This window comes from Scomber scombrus, chromosome 13 (genome assembly GCF_963691925.1).
Source record: "Scomber scombrus chromosome 13, fScoSco1.1, whole genome shotgun sequence".
In the NCBI taxonomy this organism is placed as follows: domain Eukaryota; kingdom Metazoa; phylum Chordata; class Actinopteri; order Scombriformes; family Scombridae; genus Scomber; species Scomber scombrus.
Genome location: NC_084982.1, coordinates 29,718,781 through 29,746,280, shown reverse-complemented (window position 1 = coordinate 29,746,280; position 27,500 = coordinate 29,718,781). Strand labels below are relative to the sequence as shown.

General features: G+C 37.0%; 2 protein-coding genes across 2 annotated transcripts in view; both read right to left on the bottom strand.

Annotated features, from left to right (window-relative positions):
- LOC133992668 (uncharacterized) overlaps nucleotides 1-5,101 on the bottom strand; it is a 14,958-nt gene extending 9,857 nt beyond the window's left edge. Inside the window, exons 1-2 of the mRNA XM_062431354.1 lie at nucleotides 5,050-5,101; nucleotides 3,045-3,130 (exon numbers count right to left, since the gene is read on the bottom strand). Coding sequence (XP_062287338.1) covers nucleotides 3,045-3,130; nucleotides 5,050-5,101 — 138 coding nt within the window. The remainder of the gene's footprint in view (nucleotides 1-3,044; nucleotides 3,131-5,049) is intronic.
- Nucleotides 5,102-12,157: 7,056 nt separating this feature from the next.
- LOC133992667 (contactin-associated protein-like 5) overlaps nucleotides 12,158-27,500 on the bottom strand; it is an 80,010-nt gene continuing 64,667 nt past the window's right edge. Inside the window, exons 18-24 of the mRNA XM_062431353.1 lie at nucleotides 26,320-26,559; nucleotides 25,084-25,317; nucleotides 20,438-20,571; nucleotides 17,961-18,048; nucleotides 16,494-16,694; nucleotides 13,341-13,415; nucleotides 12,158-12,354 (exon numbers count right to left, since the gene is read on the bottom strand). Of these exons, the coding sequence (XP_062287337.1) occupies nucleotides 12,158-12,354; nucleotides 13,341-13,415; nucleotides 16,494-16,694; nucleotides 17,961-18,048; nucleotides 20,438-20,571; nucleotides 25,084-25,317; nucleotides 26,320-26,559 (1,169 nt within the window). The remainder of the gene's footprint in view (nucleotides 12,355-13,340; nucleotides 13,416-16,493; nucleotides 16,695-17,960; nucleotides 18,049-20,437; nucleotides 20,572-25,083; nucleotides 25,318-26,319; nucleotides 26,560-27,500) is intronic.

The window sequence follows — 27,500 nt, the reverse complement described above, 5'->3', positions numbered from 1 at the left end:
AACCTAAAAAAACTCTGAGTTTCTCACCGTCTCCTCTCTATTAAAGAGCCAGACACGCTGTTTCATTTCCTCATTCATTCAGTCATTATCAAAGCATATTAAAGTATATTAAAGTATATTAAAGTATATTAAAGCATATTAAAGCATATTAAAGTATATTAAAGTATATTAAAGTATATTAAAACATATTAAAGCATATTAAAACATATTAAAGTATATTAAAGTATATTAAAGTATATTAAAGCATATTAAAGTATATTAAAGCATATTAAAGTATATTAAAGTATATTAAAGCATATTAAAGTATATTAAGTATATTAAAGTATATTAAAGCATATTAAAGCATATTAAAGTATATTAAAGTATATTAAAGTATATTAAAACATATTAAAGCATATTAAAACATATTAAAGTATATTAAAGTATATTAAAGTATATTAAAGCATATTAAAGTATATTAAAGCATATTAAAGCATATTAAAGTATATTAAAGCATATTAAAGTATATTAAAGTATATTAAAGTATATTAAAGTATATTAAAACATATTAAAGTATATTAAAGTATATTAAAACCTATTAAAGTATATTAAAACATATTAAACCATATTAAAGTATATTAAAGTATATTAAAGTATATTAAAACATATTAAAGTATATTAAAGTATATTAAAGCATATTAAAGCATATTAAAGCATATTAAAACATATTAAAGTATATTAAAACATATTAAAGCATATTAAAGTATATTAAAGTATATTAAAGTATATTAAAACATATTAAAGTATATTAAAGTATATTAAAGCATATTAAAGCGTATTAAAGCATATTAAAGTATATTAAAACATATTAAAGTATATTAAAGTATATTAAAGCGTATTAAAGCATATTAAAGCATATTAAAACATATTAAAGTATATTAAAACATATTAAAGCATATTAAAGTATATTAAAGTATATTAAAGTATATTAAAACATATTAAAGTATATTAAAGTATATTAAAGCATATTAAAGCGTATTAAAGCATATTAAAGCATATTAAAACATATTAAAGTATATTAAAACATATTAAAGCATATTAAAGTATATTAAAGTATATTAAAGCATATTAAAGTATATTAAAACATATTAAAGTATATTAAAGTATATTAAAGCATATTAAAACATATTAAAGTATATTAAAACATATTAAAGCATATTAAAGCGTATTAAAGTATATTAAAACATATTAAAGTATATTAAAGTATATTAAAGCGTATTAAAGCGTTTTAAAGCATATTAAAGCATATTAAAACATATTAAAGTATATTAAAACATATTAAAGCATATTAAAGTATATTAAAGCATATTAAAGTGTATTAAAGCATATTAAAGTATATTAAAGCATATTAAAGTATATTAAAGTATATTAAAGTATATTAAAGTATATTAAAGTATATTAAAGCATATTAAAGTATATTAAAGCATATTAAAGTATATTAAAGTATATTAAAGTATATTAAAACCTATTAAAGTATATTAAAACATATTAAAGCATATTAAAGTATATTAAAGCATATTAAAGTATATTAAAGTATATTAAAGTATATTAAAGTATATTAAAGTATATTAAAGCATATTAAAGTATATTAAAGCATATTAAAGTATATTAAAGTATATTAAAGCATATTAAAGTATATTAAAGCATATTAAAGTATATTAAAGTATATTAAAGTATATTAAAGTATATTAAAGTATATTAAAACCTATTAAAGTATATTAAAACATATTAAAGCATATTAAAGTATATTAAAGTATATTAAAGTATATTAAAACATATTAAAGTATATTAAAGTATATTAAAGCATATTAAAGCGTATTAAAGCATATTAAAGCATATTAAAACATATTAAAGTATATTAAAACATATTAAAGCATATTAAAGTATATTAAAACATATTAAAGCATATTAAAGCGTATTAAAGCGTATTAAAGTATATTAAAGAGTATTAAAGCATATTAAAGTGTATTAAAACATATTAAAGCGTATTAAAGCATATTAAAGCGTATTAAAACGTATTAAAACATATTAAAGCATATTAAAGCGTATTAAAGCATATTAAAACATATTAAAGCATATTAAAGTGTATTAAAACATATTAAAGCGTATTAAAGCATATTAAAGCGTATTAAAGCATATTAAAGCATATTAAAGCATATTAAAGCATATTAAAGCATATTAAAGCGTATTAAAACATATTAAAGTGTATTAAAACATATTAAAGCGTATTAAAGCATATTAAAGCATATTAAAGCATATTAAAGCGTATTAAAGCATATTAAAGTGTATTAAAACATATTAAAGCGTATTAAAGCGTATTAAAGCATATTAAAGCATATTAAAACATATTAAAGCATATTAAAACATATTAAAGCGTATTAATGCGTATTAAAGTGATTTATTTATGTTCAATATATTTTCCATGGTGAGCAGTGATATAGAGTCTCTTTCTCTATACTCTAAACCAACTTCACAGACCTCAAACATTATGTGAAAAAACAAACAATTAAAAATTGTGCTTCACATAATAATGATAGTATAAGAACACTTCTGTGTAAAGCTCTGCATAGTTATAAAAACCTAATTGTGTATGAAATGCGCTATATAAATAAAGCTGCCTTGCCCTAATAGCTACTGATGAATAATGTTTACTACAAAGAACATTCTGCTGAACTATCTCATTAAAAGCAATGTTTGCCACATATTCTTCAGCCCTGAATAGTATCTGCAGGCTGCAAGCAGTAAGTAAAGAAGTAACACTTTATTTATATTATGCCTTTTTTAACACAAGACATAGACAAGCAAAGAAAGAGATTGAGAACATTTTTAAAAACACATTGAAGAATACATGCAGACATACGATCACAGAAAGCATACAGCAACCAGTCTCCACTCAGAGCACACACAGCTGAAGTTATCAAACGTTATGGAAAAGTAAAAGTGAAGCATTGTTCCAGACACAAAGGATCAGCGAGGACAAAGACAGGAAGATTCATCTTACTTACATACAAGTTCTGGTAAACTTTTCCAAGGAAGACAAAGGGACACGATTTGATGTCTATGTTAGTGCTGGTTGTAAATGGAACTCCTCCTGAAAAGGAGACATGGTGAGAGTCAGTTAGTGAACTGAAGTCAGTCAGCAGGTTGGACCACAGCTAAAAACTGCATAGACTAATGTTAAAGAACAAAGAGCTCTGAGGAGCCTCAGCAGCCATGTAGACTCACAGAGCAACATTTTAGGTCCATAATCACAAACAAGCTGACTCAAAGTTCAGTAACAAGTCAGCTGGACAATGACCTTCCTGTTTTTGTTGTTCAATGAAAGAATTGATTAACCCTTACTTATGCCTCACTTAAAAAACGTTCCTTTGAGTTCATTAGGGACAAAAATGTCAGCGTAAAAAATATTAAAAATTAAATATTTGTATTCAGTATCAGTCCTGATAATAAATCTCAAATATTCATTTTCTTGCATTTTTCTCCCTCTGGAATCCTTAGGAACAAAAATGTCCCATTGAAACCCATTTTAACTACATTAAAATGGGCCAAAAAATGACTCTTTCATGCATTCCTGTGACATTTATTCTGGGCTGTGGTTTGGGAGACAGGCCTTCAAACTAAATGTTAGTTTTTATTGTTTTTCACCAGATATAAACATCATTCATCTGTATTTTACCTATGGGACAATTCCCCAGTCCTGCTCCTTCTGGATTATGAAGACCAGTGAAAATTGTGGTTGCATACAAAATTACCTGGATGTGTTGGTGTGGGTGTCAGAGTGTGTAATTTATGTGTGTATTGAAAAAAAAGTGTGTGTGTGTGTGTGTGTCTGTGTGTGTGTGTGTGTCTGTGTGTGAGTGAGAGAGAGAGATTTAGACATAATGCTATAAATGCAGACATGTAAGACAATGCACTCACAGTTTTCACTGGTCTGCTGTGCTTCATAATGCAGGACGAGGACCGGGGAGCACTACATTGTATTCTTCTATAGGTAAAATACTGCTAAATGATGTTATCTACTAACATTTTGAAGCCCTGGCTCTAAAATGACAGCCCAGAACACAGGAATGAATGAAAGAGTCATTTTTTGGCAGAAGGGTAAAAAATGTAGTTATAATGGGTTTCAATGGGACATTTTTGTCCCTATGGATGTATTATAGACCTATTATATGTGATTGATCAAAACAAAAATGATCAAGAAAATAAAAAAATGAAAAGCCAAAAATCACAGTTAGTGAGGCACAAGGGTTAAATCTGTAAATGCATTCCAGACCGACTTTCCCAATGCTGCAGAAACAGCTTGCTGTCTTAGTTTGCATGTCTGCTTATGATAAAACGAAATGTTTATATTTATGTTTATATACAGGAGATACCGTTTGTATGAATTACCCCAAATTTCCAGTTAATTCCCATAAATTCCCGTGGAAAGTTTCCAACTTTAAATATTTTCAAAATTCCCCAGTTTAACTTCCCATGGAAATTTCCGGAAACTTCCCGGAAATGTCTCTGAAATGTTCCGCCCCTTTGCAGCCTTAGTCACATGTGAGGCTGAAAATTCCTGATCATCGACTTTGATACGAGTTACGTAATTTCAATTTTCTAGAAACATTTAGCCTAATAAATAATTCGCAGTTTTCAAAACAAAGCCGAATAATATTCTGGGTTGTTAAATATAATATAAATAAATATAAAGACAAATAATGAATAAATAATAGAAACACATTCTGCCAGTAAAAATGAATACTGAGCAGTACACAGAATGAATACTGAGCAGTACACAGAATGAATACTGAGCAGTACACAGAATGAATACTGAGCAGTACACAGAATGAATATTGAGCAGTACACAGAATGAATACTGAGCAGTACACAGAATGAATACTGAGCAGTACACAGAATGAATACTGAGCAGTACACAGACTGAATACTGAGCAGTACACAGAATGAATACTGAGCAGTACACAGACTGAATACTGAGCAGTACACAGTATAAGTCATGTGTGTTCTTACCTGAAACATGGCTGACTGCAGCCAGGGAGAGCAGCAGGATGAAGATGAGCATGGTGAAGGATACCAATCAGCTGACAGAGAGCTGGAGGACACACAGTTAAATATATCTGACATCCAATCAATTCAATGGAAATCAGTTCAGTTGACTTTATTTCAGAGCATGTGTCACAGTGGGAAAAGATCCCATTTCCATCACTCATCACATAAATACACAGCACAGCAATCATTCAGTCTGTCCTCTGTATGTCCAAACAGGACATTTATTAAAAATAGATACAGTAAATACAACTGAGATACAGCTGAAGCATGACAAAAATAAATACATAAAATAAATAGTGGATTAGAGTGGGAGCTCGATCCTTTTTACTGGTTACTGCTTTCAGAGAATCAATGTAATGAGATCATTAAACTAAACACTGCTCTGAAGTTTGGGGGAGATTTGGAAATGATGACGTGTGTATGTGCAATTTATTTACTTTATAATTAAATTAATTCTGTCTGTTGCAGCGAATAGATTCCAGGTCTTTGTTACTTAGCTTCATGCTGTCATCTGAATCACAGAAATATTATTTTCCAAAACTTAAGCAAATGTTCACAAATTTGCGACTTTAATCTCAGAAATTCTGACTTTTTTCTCAGAATATTCCCCGCCCCCCTCCTCCAGGTCAGTATTATTATTTTTTACTTATATGGCCCTAATACACCGTCTTAGATTTGACGGTTGGAGCCAGAGGCATAATGTTTCTGGGTTCCTGGTCCATCAGTCCCATTCCCTATGAATGATATATCTCAGGAACGCCTTGAGGGAATTCCTTCTAATTTGGCACAAACATCCACTTGGACTCAAGGATGAACTGGTTAGATTTTGGTTTTAACTCAAGAATTCATAGACTAATCATGACAAACCAATGTAGACTGAGTACAAACATCTTATTGCCCAAAACTATGAATGTAATCTTTTAAAGATCCAAAATACATGTTTTCTAGGCCTGATTTATAGGAAAACACAACATATGTCCACCTTGAGTGCTGCTTTTTGTATGAAGCAGCAGAATAACACTTAAGTTGTGCAGAAACAAAGAGGCAGATGCAGACGCAGCTTGTCTTACCTTCTGGAGGTTTTCTGGGCAATCACTGTGAAGATGTTCTCTGATTAGTCAGATACTCTTGTTGGAGTCTCTGAGAGATATGGTCTCACTCTGCAATGCTCCCTTTTATATTTTTCCTCCCCATAGACTTGTCATGTAACCACATATTTGTAATGACTGCACCTTAGCAAACTGGTTTCACCTCAGAACATTCCATAGTAATTACTGACTTCAAAATTAGGACAGTTACCTAAGAGCAAAGACAAAGACAAAGTGTCTTTATTGTCTTTATATCGCAAACAATACAACAAAATTAAAAGTGCTGCTCTGTTAGATGCCACAAATAGCAGATTCACATCCCGCTCAATCACAGATCATACATAAATAAATCAATCAATCAAATCAAATCAAATCAAAGAGAATGATTGATCTATCTTATGAACAGTTTTTACAGATGTCATTTATCTCAATCTGGAGATAATGATCAGCAACAAACACAGAATACGGAATATGAAAACTATACTACAAGATATGGAAAAAGATATTGATCCTGAGAATATTTTGTACAACATGCAAAGCTATTGTGCACACTACACTGAAGACCAGTTAAATAGGAATATAAACCATGGAGTGCTCTGAACTAAAAAGATCACTTGACACAAGTTGGAGAAAGGAAAAATAAAATCAATATCAATTACATTAGTATAACTTGAAACTAACATTTTATGTCAAAAGAACTGCAAAATGAAGATGTTTTTGTAAATATTCTTTCATGTCAGCAGCATTTTAAATGCTTCGGAGTGCTGCATGTCATGCTGACCTTACAGATGCTGAGTGGTAAGGTGAATTGGGTTTTGTGCTCAGTTCTGGTGGTGTAAAAATCCACTAGCTGTTGCTGAGGTTTGATTTGATTTAAAAAAAATTCTATTTTGAATATGATCAATTTCTGTACTTTAAATGTTATTGATGTTTTGTAAAAACAGACTGGAAGTTTCTGAGGGTTCCCACTGATTTTACCGGCTGTGTTGACCACCTACACTGGAGTGGCTCATACGATTAAAACTGAAGAGCCCAAACTAGAATATTAAGTTATCTGTCAACACAAAATGAATATACACATTATTTTATCTTTGGACAAACATTTAGTTTTTTCTTTTATCTTTTTCATCAGTTTTATCATTTCTCCTTTGTACAACATTGTTTCCTTTAAATCAATACAGTGTGAGGACCAGTGAATAATATTTAAGTTATATTATTTGCATATAGTGTTGATTTTGAATACAGCTTGAGGCTTCGTGCATTTCAGAGACAAAAGCACAGCCATCAATCTTCATCTGACTGTTCAAAGCCTGACTCTGGAATGTGACTGAGTAGGAATGCTTTTAAAAAGGTGAAATACTTTTGTTGCACGCAATGTGTTTTTTGCCTCCAAGGAGAAACAGGCTGACTTTGACCTTTGACCCAGACCCTGAGGGGAAGTTGAGCAGGCAGGTGGAGCATCAGTGTGTGTTGCAATGGGTTACATGATCCCATGGGGAGTGGGCCACGTAATTACACAACACCAGATCAACAAAGTCAGTTGTGGTGATGTAAAAATGTGTTTTTGAGAATTCTCACTGATATTACACTTAAACTGGAGTACTTAGTTAAAACTGAGGAGCCCAAAGTTAAAGTTAAATTATTAGTAAGCACACTCTCTGCCTTTTCTTGGAAACAACCTCCAGAATACTTTGGCTAACACCAAAGCCATTTAATTAGTAGATATTGTCAGATGACTTCATAATGTAATTATTCATTTTGCCGTCCTTATATAAAGTGCAACTACGGCCAAGACATTGTCGAGTGGTTCTTTTTAAGCTGAAGTTACCACAGAGGTGTTTATTGATATCCCAGGTTATAAGTGAGTGGACTGACACAGAGCGGGTCTGAGACAGCAGACTCAATGGAGCCACCAGGTGAGGGACAGGTGGGGGGGGGGGGGGTGCTAATGTTAAAGGATCTCAGTTTCCTCAAGAAGAAGAATCTTGACTGAACCTTCTTGAAAGCCGCCTCAGTGTTTTATTTATTTATTGTCCAGAAGGACACCAAGATATTTATATGTTTCAACAACCTCGACCTGTTGACCCTTAACACTGACCGGGAGAGATCCTCCCTCTTCCTTCTGAAATCAATAATTAACTCTTTTGTCTTTCCCACATTCAGTTTTAAAAAGTTTGCATCACACCAGCTGACGAATGACTCGACCTCTCTGTTGTAGGCGGGGTCACTGACTTGAGTAAGCAGACCCACAAGAGCTGTGTGATCTGAACACCTTTTGAAGTCGGCAAGATGACTGACTGCCTATAGTCAGCGGTATACAGGGGATAAAACTGTGCCCTGTGGAGCTCCTGTATTGGTTAAAATGATGTCAGACTGTTATATGCTTCCTTTAGGTAATATTATTCGGGAACACTTAATACATTTTCATTGTTATGCGGATGATATTCAATTATATCTGTCAATAAAGCCAAATGAATGCAACCAGTTAACTAAACTACAAACACAAAGCCACAGGAAGGAAATTCAGCACTGCAAGACTGTTTTGAGATCACTGAGAACATATGATTATGTTACTGACCTCCAGGAATATACTGTGTCCGTCATTGACCTCAGTGGCAAGGTGCTGGGGAGGGGGGTTAGATTCAACCTGAGATGCTGAAGGCTCTGGACATTGTAAGGCTGCCATGGCTGGCGTGCCTTTTCAATGTGGCATGGAGGCAGACTGGGATGGTGGATCTTCCACACTAAGCTGGGAAAAGGCATTTCTTAATGGAACTTTCTATGTGGAAACAGGGAAGAGACCAACACTAACTGAGTTTAAACACAGCTGTTGTGTGGATCGTTGTATGGTCATTGGAACTAAGAGGCCCAAACCAGAAAAACAGACCCACACCACATTCTTTTGGTCATATAGTGAAAAATCTTATTTTTTTGTAACCACATGTAAATCAATGTTACATCAGATTGATAAGAATATATTCACTTTAATTATTAAATTATACATCTTCACAATATACCCCTAATAAAACTGCAGTTGTACAAATCATTAATTGGGAAGTAATAACATGACATGAGTAATTGAAAAAAAGAACTTGAGATATTGTTTCAATTCATTGTTACTGAAGCAGGACAAGCAGGATTTAAAGGCTTGAGGTCACTCATAACTGTCTTACGGTGTGTCTCTAATCTATAAACATTATAAATCATAATGTACACTCAAAAATTCTACTTTTACCAAGTTTTGTAGTAGGTTGTAGTGTTGTAGTGGACTGCAGTATATTGAGTATGTCTCATGTCATCCAGCACAACACACCCTACCACTACAACCACCATTATAAACGTAAAGTAGAATGACGGAAAACGGAAAAAAGTGTAAGGTTCATAAAAATAGAATTCATGGCAAAGCAGTATGTGTATATGTATAGTGGGGTCCAAAAGTCTGAGACCACTTTCCCACTCTCGGAAAGTGGTGTCATACTTTTGGACCCTACTGTATGTACATAGGTTTATATTTAATATACACAGTCCAGACATGAAGTATTTTGGCAGTTATGTAGTTTTTGTTCTTCAGACTCTTGTGCTTCAATACATTCAATTGTAAATAAAGTCATGGGTACTACATTAAAGTGCCCAGTGTCAGCTTAAACCTGAGTAGATTTAAGTCATTATAGAAAGAACCGTATGGAAGATAAACCCTTTTTTACACCCAAAAGCCCAAAGTTTCGGGGTTCAAAAGTAATTGGTCACTTGGCTACCAAATGTTTGTTGGGCAGCTGTTTCAAGTTTCAACGTTTCTTGATTGGGAGTTCCCATTTAGATTGAGATGGTGATGTGTGTCAACATAAGTAAAACAAAGCAAAAATCTATCAGAGATATCAGAGGTAGTTGGTTTGCAGGAGTGCATAGGTACAAAATGGCAAACGACGTGGAAGACCAAAGAGAAAAAGTTGTGTTGATGATCAGAAATTCATTTGCAGTGAGTAAAAAGCCCTTTATGACTGCACAGCAGGTCAAGAATGCTCTCCAGAGTGTAGACGGACATTTATTTTGTCAATGATGAAGAGAAGACTTGATGACCAAAACCTCAGAGGATTCAGCACAACATTTAATCTTCTAGTTATCCTCACACAAAGGACGGCAGACTGCAGTTCTACAAAAAAAAGTTCTATGAACAGATAAAGCAAAAATCAACCTCTATCAAAATGATGGTAAGAGGAAAGTGTGGAGAAGTAAAAGGAATAGCAGATGAGCCAAAGCATAGCACAGCTTCTGTTTTGGCTCTGGCATGTCTGGTGATATCTGTGACTCAAATACTTCAGGTGTATCTGTCCAAATATGTTTGAACCCCTAAAGTTTGGGCTCTCTGTGTAAAAAGGGCTATATTCCCCACAGAGTTCTTTCTGTATTAATGTAAACCTACTCAAGTTAAAGGTGAGACTTAGTACTTTAATGTAGTATGCATTATTTAGTTAATATTTTAATGTTTTGAAGCACAAAGCCTGAAGAACATAAAAATGTATAACTGTAAACTTACTGTCTTGACTATTTTTATATATATCTATATATTGTATATATACAGTATATATATACTATATATACTGTATATATATACACACACACACACACACACACACACACACACACACACACACACACACACACACACACACACACACACACACACACATATATATATATGGACTATTTGGATCAATATATGCATGTGTATGTTTGAAATTGATATATACAATACATATACAAAATATATTTTCAATTTCTAACGTACACATTCATGCATATATTGATCCAAATCAGCGGTGCAGTAATGAGTTTTGGAGGGACATACAGCTTTAGATGGTGTAATTGTCATAATAAGCCCAATGCTATTTCAGCAATAACTTTAAACAGGACAGTGCCATAAACTTGGAGAAAGAAACATTTCACACATTGCCTCACTATTAGATGGTTGATGTCATGGTTGAGCTACCGAGAGATTCAAATTTCCACTTCTTCCATCTGCTTTGAGTTTGCATCTACTCTTGGCTGTAGAACTGACAGATAAACGTCTGCTAAAGGAAATGACATTCCCTTGATGCCAATCACTCCAGAAAAGCTTCACAATGTAGAAATAAAAACTTTAGGCACTCATACAGTAGGCAGTATTGGCCCCCTTTTCCCCTTCCCTGCTAACACCACCACACTAAAAGAACAAAATCGGCAGCGAATGTGCGCATATCTTACAGGCCTGGCCTACGTTTCTTAACTTGCAGTATCATTGAGCGTATTCCACGGAAATGTGGAAATATTCAGCATTTGGAGAGTTACTAACAATAAGTTTTGCACATTCAGGAAGATCTTCTTCTTCTTCTCCCTCTGAGGTTTTAAAACCTAATCGTCTCACAGCATCAGACACACTTGTAGAAATGACATCCCTCTATGTTTCTGCTTTAGTGTTCACACAACAGGAGGGCCCACAGGTGCTCGCAATGTATCTGGTCAACGTGCAGGTGTTCAGATTACTGATCTGTGTTCATAAGCAACACTGCAGCAACAACATCCACCTGTCAGTCCATATGTGAGAGTGGTACACAACTGTGCATTCTGCTGTCAGGGGTAGTACTCCATGTAATCGGACTCCTTCAGACATCGTAGAACTAAATTAGAACTTCCTAATTTAGTCAAATGTAGTACTACTTCAAGAAGTCAGATGTGGTACTCTTTCATGTATTCGAATTGATCATGTAGTCCTTTATTCCTCTGTTACTCTGTGTAGTTGAATGTAGTACTTCTTTAAGTAGTCAGATGCAAAACTTGCTGCTGTCAGCTGTAGAACTTCTTAATTTAGTAAAGTGCAGTACTCTGCACCCCTAGTTGTTATTCATGTTTAGTCAGATGTATCACACCTACATCTGACTTCACGGAGTAGTGAGATGTAGGCATGAAGATGTCCTTCCTTTTGTCAGATGTAGTACTGTGTGTATTCAGATGTAGTACTCCTTCATGTTGTCTCTGATGGAGGAGTGGAGGTGGAGCTCTGTCCTGTATCCGGTCTTCATGCTGTGTCGTTGCTCCTTCTCCGTGACACTGCTGTCGCTTGTCCTGCTTCGCCATTGGTACAGAAAGCGGGTCACCACAGCGACGATACACAGCGAGATGAACACCACTGCTGTCACCACACCTGAGGAGCAGCCAACACACACATCAGCAGGTACAGTGCAGTTTCAAGTACAAATACTCTGTGCCTAACACTGTGTAGGATCAAATAATCAAAGCATTCATAATATGTACTGCATTTCAAACATCAGTTTCATTAAAATAACTCAAATGAATCTTAAACTCACATGCACACACACAAATCATGGCTTTCTCCAAAAATGATGAAACTTTTATATACAAGCTACATCACTCTTTAAGAAACTATAGGTAAGACTTTTATTTTATAACACTCAAAAAATATCATCAACAGAAAAAAAAGAACAGTTTTGATGTTATGTGAACATAACATGGGGGGTGAGGTATTCACTTGGTGGCAATCTGCAACCTCACCACTGGATGGCACTAAATCTTACACACTGCTTCTTTCAAGTAATACTGTATTAAGTGTTATTCATTGAACTTTTATCCAATTTGAAGTAATATTTTTACGACATACTTTTTACATTCTGATTCCTGGGGATTTATAGATTGCAAAATTCAATTTACAACCATTTTAATCATATTTCCTTGCAGAATAACATCACTGAAAAAACTGAGGATTTGTTCAAAATACTGTACAGTAAGGCAGACGTAGGATCAGTCCATGTCTCTGATGTGAGAGCTGCTCTTAAATATTGCGTTTACACTTTGCTGTCAATCACTTGAAAAAAGTCTCCTTGCTTAAACCTTTTTTTGGTTTTATTTCTCTCAGGTCCTGTTTTATTGTGTTATATGTGATTGTTGCACATTATTGATTGATTGATTGTGTGTTCTAATGCAACTATGTTATATTTATCTCACGCTGCCATTTAGTGCCTCTGCTTAAATAACAAATTTTTTTAAAAAAAAAAAAAGGTTAAATCAAATAAATTAGCTCTAACAGACCAACGGAAATAATTAAGACGTCAGATGGTGACAAATAAAATATATTTTTAATTATAAACAGCCAAATAAATGATGGAAACAGACCTGCTATTACTGCCACATCACTCTGAGTTTCACTGCTGCGCTGTCCTTTATCTTTATTTGTCGTTGCAGATTGATCTGTAGAAGCAGAGGTGAGAAATGAATTATTCCTTAAATGTAATAATGTCACAGATTATAAACATGTCTACCCGTGTCAAAGCTGTGCAGCATGTTTCGGACAAATCATTGAGTCACTTTTGAAGAGGAGGTTTAATGGATGAATGATTTTACTCTTTTATTCACAACCGAGTTTGTCGGAAAGAAAATGATAAACTCATTATAAAACAACGTGTAAGAAATGAGGTCCAGATCCCTTTTTTGGGTTACTATAATTTTCTTTCTTTTTGGTGGTCCATAACTGATATTTATTTATTTCAAAATTGAATAAGAGGATAAACCCCTTGAGATGCACCATCTTGTGTTCGAGGGGGTCCTTGGGCACAAAACAAAAAACGTACAACATTTAAACTAAACTTAACACATGAGTAATGATGATGATTAAACAACTCAAGGACCCAAAACCCTCTATTGTAATGTGTCACATCATGTGTAAATGACACATGGGCATTTATCTGTATTCCTTGTATAAAAATCAGAATGTTAAAACAAACAATAAAAGTCACACAAAGCTTATCCTACGTACAGGATAAACACCTGACATACATACATTAATAAAGCACAGACTAGACAGTGCTTCACACTGTGGCACCAGTGTGATTTCCAGCTATATGTATCAAATGTGAATGAGATTCCCTACAGACAAAATTCAAGGTATGAATGTTCTCCATGAATAAACAGTGATCAATATATGATGATTTGCAACTGATCTGATTTTGCATCAGATTCAGACTTACAGATGCTGAGTATATTTCTGACATTTCAACCTTAATCTTAAAACAACAGACAGAAGTAATGTAAGACAAAATCCACAGTCCTCCTTCTGTGCAAAAAATGTATGAGTCAAATCAAGTAGATATGTTTCAACGTTAGTCTTTTTAATGGGCGGTGAGGGAAAAATAGATTCTTGGATGCATCACAACGCAGATTCATAAAGTCAAGTCTAAAATTGATTTTCTAAACGATAGTTAATGATATGATGCTGATGGAAACCTGGACATGCTAGAGTTCTTCACAAAAGGATAAGAAGTACTTTATTAATCCCTTAAAGGGGTAATTTAATGTCACCTTCTCACAAAAACAGCCAACATACAGCAGGAGACTCAGACAGTGGAAGATAAGAGCAAAGCACCACATCAACATCAATCAAACAATCCACAACACTCAGCAGTCAACAGCAATGTTCATTAACAAACCTCACTGCACCAGGTATAAAGGAGCTTCTAAATCTCTCCGTAGAGCGGCTTGGCATCAGTAGTCTGGCACTAAAGCAGCTCTTCAGTTCACTAAAAACACCAAACAATGGTTGGTCCTTATTGTGCAGGATGCTGCTGAGTTTCCTCTAGTGAGTCAGGAGGCAAACCAATGATGGATCCTGCCTTTTTATTAACTTGTTGATCCTATTTCTGTCCTCTGACTTCAACCTCCACTCCCAGCAGACAACAGCATAAAAAAGAACACTAGCTAAAATACTTTGATAAAACACATTCGAGAGTGACCTGCTGACATCAAATGACCGAAGCTTCCTGAGGAAGAACAGTCTGGACTGGGCCTTTGTAAAAATGGCTCGGTTGTTCTGTTTCCAGTCTGTTATCCACAAGGACACCAAGGTTCCTGTAGTAGGGGAACAACCTCAACAGCCACATCACTGATGAGTACAGGAGTCTTTCTAAAATCAATGATAAGTTCTTTTCTCTCATTAAGGTTTAAAATTAAATGGTTTTCATTACACCACTTGACAAAGCTGTCAATTTCCTTTAACCCTTGAGGCCCCTTTAAAAAAAAGTTACACTTTTTACCTTAAAGTGGAAAATTTGGGATGAGGTTATTACAGCCTTGACTAGGCCAATGATTGATAATAACATTGATTTTGATGCATTATTATTTTTGGAGCAATGACAGTTTATTAAAAAAACTCACACTTTTTGACCTAAGGTCCCAAAACGGTCCCTCTCATAAAAGTGTAATAAAAATGTAATATATAAACTTTTTTTTTAACTTTCATCTCATCACATATTTTCAACAACTTCAGACCCCACCATAGATATAAACTTTTTTTAAATAATTTTTTCCACATTTTTTTTATGTTTTTATGCCCTTTTTGTCATAAGAACCCATGATTTTTTCAATGGGAAAAACACAAAATATACAATATTTTAATAAGTGAGGTGCAAAGTGGAATATTTGGGATGTGGTTATTCCAGCCTTGACGAGGTCAATAACTGATAACAACATTGATTTTGATGCATTATTATTTTTGGAGCAATTAGAGGTTTTTTTTTTACCCTAAGGTCCCAAAACGGCCCCTCTCACAAAACTGTAATAAAAATGTAATATATACCTTCTTTTTCTATTTTTTTATTTCACCGCATATAATCTTTTCAACAAGTTTTTGGTTATTTTAAAAATATTTTTTATGTTTTTATGCCCTTTTTGTTACATGCTCCTGTTCACAATTTAAGACATAAACTACAGATCACTGTGAAGTGCATTTTACATGCATGTGCTCCACATTTGGTGCACTGGTTCCACAACCTTCTGCGCTGTTGGCACAAGACACACTGCATCTGCTTTCTGGAGGGCCCTGGCTCCTCCTCCTCCTCCTCCTCCTCCTCCCCCTGACCATGGACCTGGCCCCGGGCTTGTAGGACCAGGCTGGCTGCAGACGGTCCTCTGGGCAAATAGCTCCCACAGGATTTCCCCATTTCTTGATCTCCATGGAGAGGTGTCATCCTCCATTGCTTCCTCCTCCTCCTCCTCCTCCGAGCTGCAGGGCCCCTCTGTACCTAGCAGGAATTCCTCCTCTGATCCCTCCTTGCTCTCAGATGAATCCTGTAGACGCTTTCTGCTACTGTTCTTCTTCTGCTGGGTTTTTTAAAATGCAGCTTATTTTAACGCTATCTGTTGACGCCACATCCTGCATTGAGTTTACCCAATCAGCACAGAGTAAACCCCAAGCACAGATCAGAGTAGCATCACCTGAACGTTGCTGCACTTCAGCCGACTGAGTGTGTGTGTACCTGTCTGTCAGCATGTTACCTTGCAGGTTGTGGGATGTGATGGAGTCTGCCAGCACTCCACAATTTGATTGGACCAGAGGACCGCGGACTGTGACTAGTGAGCTTCCTCGATTCAGCAGCGCTGCTTTCAGAGGAGCCACGTGATTAAACTGGACTGAGGAAAGGCAGCCGATGAAACCCTTCGAACCTGCTCCAACCACCTCCTCTGGGAAGTTTCCACCTACAAAAGGAAGGAGGGAAAGAACTCAAACAGCAAATAACATAGAATATATATATCTATATATATACCAACCACTAATTACAACACTGTACGACACACTGTTAAAGTGTTCACTCTCCTTCTCCACCTCTGCATCCATTCATTCATTTCACTGAAGCATCAGAGTCAAGTAGCAGTAAAAACAAATATGTTTCTTTAATCTTCCTAGGGTCCAATTTGCTGCATCCTCACCATTCTTCAGATACAGTGGAAATGCAAACAGGAATGCTCAAATGAACTTTTAAGTCCTGTTTCAAGCAAAAACTTTCAGAAACTCTGGAACCAGGAGGGTTTTTCAACCAGCTGATAATAAATCCAGCACTAAGTCACTACATCAGATTGTACCATTAAAACTTAAGATGTGTCTAATGAACACTTCAGTAATGTGTATATTGGTTGCAAAGACAAATCTGTACCACTGTCCAATAAGAAACAACCAATTATGTAAATGTTACAGTCCTCAGGTGTGAGTTACCTGTAAATAGAAGATGTGTTCTGTTTTTTACAGGAAAAGCAGAGACAGGAGACGTTAATTGTGTTTGTTCAGCAGGCTGTTCTGTCTTTAGTAGAACTGACTTCATCTTTCTTCCCTCAATTAAACTTAAATATAACATAATGCATTGACTTGATTGAGTGACTATTAACATTTAAATAACTATACACAAACCCTGATGCTCACTCCCTCCCTCATAACCAGTGTCATTCTGTGCTCTGCAATCGTTCCCCTCTTTTTCTCTTGCTTGTTTCAAAATAAGTCAAGACGTCTAACTTTTTGCTTACTTTAAAAAACTCCTATAATGTTTGTCCTTTGTCCTAATATCGATTCCAGAGGACTTTCTTGTTTTATGAATGAAGTGGTGCACAACTTGAAGCAGCAGCGCTGTCTGTGTTTGACCAATCAGCAACAGCCGGTAAACCTCGTCCTTAAATGGTCTTTTATCCAAGTTGCTGAGATTAGTTCCTTTGGTTCCATAGTTCCTGGAAGTTTTTGGTTGAAAAGTAGATTGTGAATGTAACTTCTCTCAAGTGCAAGAAGAGTGATTTATTTTTTACTTTCTCCATTCTTCTTGAATATGTGACTGAACTGAAATTAAATATCCCTCAGTGTTAATACTGAAGTCTAATTATTTGACGTGGAGTAATGTGTGAAAAATGGAAAGAGGAAATTGTGCACACTGCTTACTCAACCTTTTCTCAGGGAAAGCTTCACATCATCAGAGGACTTACTGGTGACTTTGCCCAATGTCAAGGATCTGATTAGGATCAGCTCTGCATCAGATGACAGGGTGTACTTTCTGTCCATGTTCTGGTCGATCTGGTTGAGTGGAGAGTAATCAGAGAAATATAGGGTTACAAGAAATCTAAACTGAGGCAGCAGCAGCAGCAGCAGCAGCAGCAGCACACTTAGACATATTATAGATTATGTTCTTGAGATTCACACAGACCGCTATCAGCTCACAATTAGATGTAAGTGCTTCAGAGCAGCTCTACTGCACTGCATCAGACACTCAGCTCGATATACATCTGTGATCCACGGATGCAAACATATCTTTGGTATATGTTTTGATTCTGTTTGGAGTTTTTTGTTTCTTTTGTTTCATATCTCACATTTGGTCACGTTTTACGTTAAGGCCGCCTATTTATCATTTATGATAAGCATATCAATTCAATTAATTATTTCTTAGACAGTATAACAGTCATAAGCTGATATGTGTCAATGGTTGATTAACATTAACCGACAACACAGAAGAAAAGGGACTTTGTGTGTAACTATCAGGAAATTAATGAAATAAATGAAATGTAGATTTGTTGTAATACCTGGTTGTGACACTAGGTGGTGCCTACAGTGATATCACCTTTTATGTTATCTAATTCATAATTCAAGTAACTTGGTCTTCTTAATTGGTTCTTCAAATTTCTAATTTGAAGAACCAATTAACAAAATTACACAGCTGTTTTTTTTCCTGTCACATTTAATCCCTGCATGATTCAAAAGTGTGTTTTTATATTCTTAGGTATTTTGTGTGATTGTGTTTGTTGTCTTTGTGCCATGTTTGTGCCGTGTATTGTGGTATTGCTGCTTGGACATTTTAAATTTCCCCTCAGGGATTAATAAAGTCAAATCTATCTATCTATCTCTAATCAATCTATGTGGTGTATAACTAATATAAGGACATAGGTGACGCTCCAATGAACATAAAAGGCCTTTTAGGCAACTAAACATTATGTTTTAATTTTTGCTTCTTTGAAAGCATCAAACATCTTTGACTCACAACACCGTCCTAACAAAACAACCATGTATTCAGTACATACCTGAATGACACAAGCTGTCACCCTGCAGCACCTCATCCATCAAAACTCTCATGAAGGAGCCTGTAAACTGTGGCTCTGCTACATTCTTAGCAGCTTTCTTGCTGATTTATGTGTTGTAGCTATCGGCCAAATTCTCACGTTGAACAAAATTGCACAGCTGTTTTTTTCCTGTCACATTTAATCCCTGCATGATTCAAATGTCAAATAAAGTAGAATCCCAATAAAAAGTAGTTGGTAGAGCTGCGACAAAGCTTATTCTAAACAGAGTTCTTATTACCCATTCATTTTATTTAACATATTCTCTTACATCTCCATGAAAATAGCATTTTTCTGTTCTCCAATGCATCCCTCTATAATCTTTTATCTACCAGGATTTCATCATGATTAACAATAGTTTATTAAACAGTCTTGGATTAATCCCGATCAGTGGTGGAATGTAACTCAGTAGAAGTTTGAGGTACTTGTACTTAACTTTATACTGCTACTTTAAATTTCCATTGCACTTCATTTCAGAGGAATAACACGTCAGTCAGAGGCATGGGGCGTAGCTACCATTAGTCCCACACACACACACACACACACACACACACACACACACACACACACACACACACACACACACACACACACACACACACACACACACACACACACACACACACACACACACACACACACACACACACACACACACACACACACACACAGCTTGTAATTGATACTCAAATTCCAGGTAGCTGAGTTAAGGTGGGTCACAACATGATTTTGTTGTCCTTTATGTTTTTCTTACATGGTGTGGAGTATACAGACCAAACATTACACTGCAGCATATCCAGGTAGCAGAGTGGATAGGGCACGTAACCTATAATTGCCATGTCAGCAGCTCGAGTCTGGCATTGGACCTTTATTGCATGACGAGTCATTTTGTAGGGATTGTCACACCCCAAAAAATGTATCCACTGATTTACAGAACATGTAAGTCTATTGGAAAAAGTCTTCTTGGGCCCAATGGCATCATGAGACGCTGTACTTACACAGTTTGACCACTATGTGGTGTATGAATTGGCTTCCAGGCCTGGCGCAGTCTAAGTGGATAACTAATTGTTTGGGTCATGGACCACATTCTTTGTACAACATGCACTAAACCGTAACGTCTGCACTATGATGGTCTGGGATGAATTCATGTACCATTGCACCACTAGTTTCTACATCTAATATCTACCTATTGATATAATAATCATGTTTCAATAATAAAAATACCAACACTGACTACCAAGATGAAGCTGGCTGGGACAAAAATTCAATCAATAATCTAAATAATTACATATTGATTCAATTCACAGCAGACAGGAGCACTGACTGAATATCCACATCAGTGACTGGTTGCTCACCTGTATGTAGAGGTGTTTGCCTTCCCGGTGAATTCTGATTCGGTGGAGTCGTCCATCTGCCATGCTGCTAAGGGTGGGGTTGAACACGTCAGGGCTCCCGTCCCTCTGCAGATGATACCAGATCTGCAGACTCCCTACACAAAAAAACACACACAAACAGCATACAGTAAGAAGCTGCCTTCAATTACACAGTGTAAAAAGACTAAATGTACATTTTAACAAACCTGATGCTGCTTTTAAAACTAGTTTTAAAGATATGTTTGAATTTCTCATCTTACCAACACTTATTTCTGACTGACCCTAATATATAATATTTGTTGTATGTTCAGACGCAGTGCTAGAGCAAATCAATAGCATGGGCAGTTGATTTTCATGAGGGGTCACACAATACATTTTATATTTGTTTAAAAACAACAACACATTTGGTCTTTGCAAATAGAAATGATGTATGTGTTTATTAGTGGGGGGAAGTAAGATCCAATCACAAGTCAAGAGCATGTGGAGACATGTGAATGCAAGGTGCAATCAAGACCTAAGAGGAGGAGTATTATACCAAAGGAATGTGCTTTTCTTAACAATGAGGTCATGTCAAGATGAGAAATTCACACAGCACTTTTCATTCCAATAGAACAAAGGGATTTCCAAAGGTGGACATTCAGAACATACCTGAATGATTACACCCTGCAGCCCCTCATCCATTAACACCCAGGAGCCTTTTTGACGTGTCTCTGCTACATTCTTAGCATGTTTCTTCCTGATTTGTACACAACAGCTAGAGTCATAAATACTATGTTTTGATGCTTGGGCATTGTTGTTCCAACATTCAAGCGAATAAAGCAAATCTGAATCTGGATTTAGAAGCAACTACTGGCTGAAGAGATGTCATGGCTTGTTCAAAAAATCACATGTTGAAATCCGCTCAGTCTTTCTCCCACACTCACAAACCACCAGATCAGAGTCAGAAACCTGAGGCCTGTACTACGAAGCTGGATTTTCTCTTATCGAGGTAACTTCAGGGTTAACTCTGGGTTTTCTGTCCTACGACGCTGGTTCACTTCTTACCGGGGTAAATCACCTTTCACAGAAGATCCTGTCGACATTAGTGCGCGGATCGTGAGAGGAGCGTTTAGGAGAGAAAGAGTTTTTAGGGATAGATGCAATCCTCTTGATGTCCCCGATGACATCCTGTATGAAAGGTACCAAGCAACATTAAGTTAGTTTAATATTCAACATTCATTTAACATTCAAAATACAAACCTATTATGCACTTCAACCATTTGAGTGAATGATGTCAAACCAACTGTATAACATACAGACTAATATCCCTCATTTGCCTCAAGGCTTATTTGTCAAAAATATGTTTTCGTCAATTTTTTAACAATTTAAATAAATAAAGAACCATACCACCACTCCAGTTTCAGAACTTTTGTCAGGAAACCTGACAAAAAGTCTCAATAAGAACATCTTGACAGTAATCGCTGCAAAAGTGCAGAAAAGCAGAATTGTATTCTTATTTTTTAATTGACCAAAATATATATTAGAATCCTTGAGGCCCATGAGGGATATTAGTCTGTATGTTATACAGTTGGTTTGACATCGCTCAAATGGTTGAAGCGCATAATAGGTTTGTATTTTGAATGTTGAATATTAAACTAAGTTAATGTGGCTATGAAAGGAAGAGCTCTGAGGAAGCTCTGCCTGAAACGTCTGTCCCGTAATAAAGTGAAATTGAGTGATCAGAGTGCTGTCTGTTTATATTGTCCGATGAATTAATATTGTATAATCTCACGAATTTACGCATTAACAGAGTCGGCAATGTTCTGCCAGCATTCCTTCCTGTTGCTGCGGCAACAGTGTTGCTTTTGGCCTGGATTATGTGTTTGTATTCTTCATATTTGTGAAGAATAATTGTCTGCTCCTCCATGGTAAAGTACGCTGCTCTGCAGGGTTTCTCCATGTTTGCGATTGGTCAGACGCTGCAAACACCTTTAACCCTTTATGTGAATGCGCACTGATCAAGATTGGAAAACCCTGGGTTGAATTACCGAGTTGATAACCAGCTTCGTAGTACCATTTATCAGGATTGTGAATGTCTGGGTAAATCAACCCAGGTAACGGAGAGATATCCAGGGTATGTTAATCCAGCTTCGTAGTACAGGCCTCAGGAGCTGTGTTGTCGAGCTGTGTTGGATCGATACCTGCTAATGAGGACTTTGTGTCATGGGGAGACGACAGTGAAGCTTTGATTCACTGGTAATTGTTTCCCCGGGTGGCTTCTCATGTCTGTTTAATGTGCAGTGACCATTCAACAGCTTGTTTGATGCTATTTTGTCAGACAAGAGAAGCAGAGAAGCTTATTTTTCCATCTGTGCAGGGACAGCATACAGGTCAAGTTTTCTTTTTGTTTTTTGTCTTTTTTGCTGAGTTGGGGAAACTTGATTAAATTTCAACCCCAATTCCAAAAAAGTTGGGACGCTGTGTAAAATGTAAATAAAAACAGAATGCAATGATTTGCAAATCTCATAAACCCATATTGTATTCATAATAGAACGTAGAAAACATATCAACTGTTGAAGCTGAGACATTTTACTGTGAACAATGAAACATATATGCTTATTTTGAATTTGATGGCAGCAACACCTCTCAAAAGGCTGGAAAAGTGAGTGGTACTAAAAAGAAATGGCAACATGGAACATTTTTCAACTAATAAGGTTAATTGGCAACAGGTCAGTAACATGACTGGGTATAAAAAGAGCATCTTAGACAAACAGAGTCTCTCAGAAGTAAAGACGGGCAGAGGTTCACCAATCAGAAAAAACTACATCTATAAATTGTGGAACAATTTCAGAAAAATGTACCTCAACGTTAAATTGCAAGGACTTTGAATATATCATCACCTACAGTTCATAATATCATCAAAAGATTCAGAGAATCTGGAGAAATCTCTGTGCACAATGGACATGGCTGAAAATGTATGTTGTATGTGATGTTTGGGCTCTCAGGCGGCACTGCATCAAACACAGGCATGATTCTGTGATGGAAATCACTGCATGGGCTCAGGAACACTTCAACAATCATTGTCTGTGAACACAGTTCGCCGTGCCATCCACTAATGCCAGTTAAAGCTCTATGATGGAAAGGAAAAGCCATATGTGAACATGAGTCAGTAATGCCACAGTCTCTTTTGGGCCAAAGCTCATTTAAAATGGTCTGAGTGGAAAACAGTTCTGTGGTCAGGCGAATCAAAATTTGAAATTATTTTTGGAAGCCATGGATGCTGCGTCCTCCAGACTAAAGAGGAGAGGGACCATCCGACTTGTTATCAGCACTATATTGATGATAGGACCTTTTCTTTCTTTTGTCACCTGAATGCATTCAGTCCTATTTAGAACATGGTGCCATGTCAGCCTCTTGTGGCCAAAGTGAGAATTACACTTGAAACAAAAAAAGATCAGGACAAAAAATTGTTTTTACCTGCCAAAAATGATTTTTCCACCTTTTTCACAGATAAAAAAGAAAAAATAATAATAAATGAAACGATGAATCTGGCGTTTTTTCCACACAGTCATGAACACAGGAGAAAAAAATTACTATAGTCTTGATGTGAAATTTATGTTGTTCTTCTCACATGCCTTCAGGTTTTCTGTATATACCTGCCGGGTCATTTTATTTAATTTACTGTTTGTTGTTTTTGTTGAATTGTGTTGAATGCTAGTATGGCTACGCTGAAGATGTTTGTATATTTCTAATGGGAAGCATGCACAGGTTACAATGTGGTGTAGCGCAGAGTACACTCTCTCTGTCTCATATATATATTATGATAAAGTTATCTTCATTATTTTTTATAACATATTGCCAAAAAAATAAAAGTAAATCTCAAGAATCCTATATCACACAAATTTCCTCACTGCACTTCCTCTCTCCTCCTCTATCTGCTCCTTCTCCTCCTCCTCTCTCCTCCTCCTCTCTGCTCCTCCTCCTCCTCTCTGCTCCTCCTCTCTGCTCCTCCTCCCTGCTCCTCCTCCTCTCTGCTCCTCCTCACTGCTCCTTCACACTGCTCCTCCTCTCTGCTCCCCCTCTCTGCTCCTCCTCCTCACTGCTCCTCCACTCTGCTCCTCCTCTGCTCCTCCTCCTTTCTGCTCCCCCTCTCTGCTCCTCACTGCACTTCCTCTCTGCTCCTCTCTACTCCTCCTCTCTGCTCCCCTTCTGTGCTCCTCTCTCCTCCTCCTCTCCGCTCCTCCTCACTGCACTTCCTCTCTCCTCCTCCTCTCCGCTCCTCCTCACTGCACTTCCTCTCTCCTCCTCCTCTCCGCTCCTCCTCACTGCACTTCCTCTCTCCTCCTCCTCTCTGCTCCTCCTCACTGCACTTCCTCTCTCCTCCTCTATCTGCTCCTCTTCCTCCTCCTCTCTCCTCCTCCTCTCTGCTCCTCTCTCCTCCTCCTCTCTGCTCCTCCTCCCTGCTCCCCCTCCTCTCTGCTCCTCCACACTGCTCCTCCTCTCTGCTTCCCCTCTCTGTTCCTCTCTCCTCTTCTCTCTGCTCCTCCAAACCAATGGGTGACGTCACAGATGTTACGTCCATTTCTTATATACTGTCTATGGGTAAGTAACTTTGGTTATTGTTGGGTGAAATGTCAGATGTGTCGTACCGTTGCGAGCCAGGATGACAGCGATGTAGTGCTGGCTGAAGGTGCTGACGGTCAGCAGCATGGCCGGGCTCTGCGATGTGACGAAGCTGAAAGCCACGTCCTCTCTGGCTCTGCTGCTGCTGCTGCTTCCTCTGGAGACGCTGGACGCCTGTGAGCTTCTGTTCTGCATCACTGAAAAAGGCTCCTGGAACGTAAAGGTGACAGAGGACTCTCTGTCGAAGGACACCGACACCTCTGCACACAAAAGGGACACAGACAACGCTCTTCTTATTTCTGTCTCTCTTAGATTTAATGGTTTTTTAGATAGATGGATAGATGGATAGATGGATAGATGGATAGATGGATAGATGGATAGATAGATAGATAGAAACTTTATTGATCCCCTAGGGGACATTTAGGGTCCAAGCAGCTTAATACACGTAGAGACATCACACATAACATTCACATACAACATAAACAGGAATGTAAAAAGTAAAATCTGTATGAATACAAGTTAAATAAGAATAAAGATACTAAGAACAGTATACTAAATAAATAAAAACCAAGGTCCACATTAATGTGCTGAGGCTGTGTGATAATAGTGCAAAAGACAAGGCAAGTATGAGTCATTAAATATTAAAACAATAAATAAATATATATGAGCATTTATAACTCTTTTTAAATCCTGCTGAAACACTGAGGTCCTGCCACAGACACTAGCACTGAAACTGGGCTCGGTACTACAGAGCATTGATTCATGTCAAATAAAAACGGAGCCAAATTCCTGTACATGTGTTTTATTCTGTTCCTATGAGTGTACTACCGCCACTGACCAGCAGGGGCAGATGAGAAATCTCATGAACATCATTATAGCTACTAAACTCAGTCACGGGGCCTGATTTACTAAGATCCCATATAAAGGTACTTAATAGCCTGCAAAGTGCAATAGATTGTGTGTTTAGTTATTATTTGTTTTGCAGGTGATCTACTAAGAATAACTGTGTAAATGAAAACAGGTGCAACAGGTGCAGACAGCAGTATTTAAATGAGGGTTTTGTGTCTTAATGGAGAGTTTGGACGAGCAGAAATGTGATCAGGTTCTAGTGGAAGAGGTTAACTAATATATTGAGTTAGAACAAAAACAAACATATGGGAGAGTATTTGTTTAGTTTATCCTAATAAATTAAACTGAACTGGAGTTGTGAGTTTTTTAATGTGTTATTTAATCAGTCCACAAAGAGTTAGACCGTCACTGACCGTCTTTACAGGTGGGTCCTCCGTAGGCGGACTGTGAGCAGTCGCAGGCGTAGCCGCTGCTCTTCTCAATGCAGCGTCCTCTGTTGTGGCAGAGGCTGCTGGAGCCGCCGCAGTAACCAGGGCAACCGGAGCTTACGCCTGGTGCTGTCTTGGCCCTCTCCTCCAGGTCAAAGGTCACACCGTTGGCAGTCAGAGTCCTGATGCAGCCCAGGAAGCCTCTCTGCTGGGACGCTGTTCCCCCTGCGTTGAATACGACCACAAGACACTGAACACAATGTGGCTTCTGAAAAGATTTTTTGGTCTGACGCTCGTTCGAGGCTGATGGGGATTTATTACACGCTGCTCTTATTTTGATACATCTCTGGAAGCCATCAACTGATCTCATTAAGTTTCAGAAGATAATTTTATGGACTAATGTGGATCAGGTTAAGCAGCGCCTCCACTCAAATACATCACTGGTTACTTCACTGGATGTTCTCTGTGAAGACTTTCCACACTCATCCTCTCTCCGAGCTCACTTTAACATTCGTGTTGTCCCCCCGGGTCAAATTGACCCTGTCCGTTTTGACTGTTTCTCCTTCCTTCCTTCCTTCCTTCCTTCCTACCTCCTTTCCTTCCTTCCTTCCCTTCTTCCTCCCTCCTTCCTCCCTCCTTTCCTTCCTTCCCTTCTTCCTCCCTCCTTTCCTTCCTTCCTTCCTTCCTTCCCTTCCTTCTTCCTTCCTCCCTCCTTTCCTTCTCCTTCCTTCCTTCTTCCTTCCTTTCTCCTTTCCTTCCTTCTTCCTTCCTTCCTACCTCCTTTCCTTCCTTCCTTCCCTTCTTCCTCCCTCCTTCCTCCCTCCTTTCCTTCCTTCCCTTCCTTCTTCCTTCCTTCCTTCCTTCCTTCCCTTCTTCCTCCCTCCTTCCTCCCTCCTTTCCTTCCTTCCCTTCTTCCTCCCTCCTTTCCTTCCTTCCTTCCTTCCTTCCCTTCCTTCTTCCTTCCTCCCTCCTTTCCTTCTCCTTCCTTCCTTCTTCCTTCCTTCCTTTCTCCTTTCCTTCCTTCTTCCTTCCTTCCTACCTCCTTTCCTTCCTTCCTTCCCTTCTTCCTCCCTCCTTCCTCCCTCCTTTCCTTCCTTCCCTTCCTTCTTCCTTCCTTCCTCCCTCCTTCCCTTCTCCTTCCTTCCTTTCTCCTTTCCTTCCTTCTT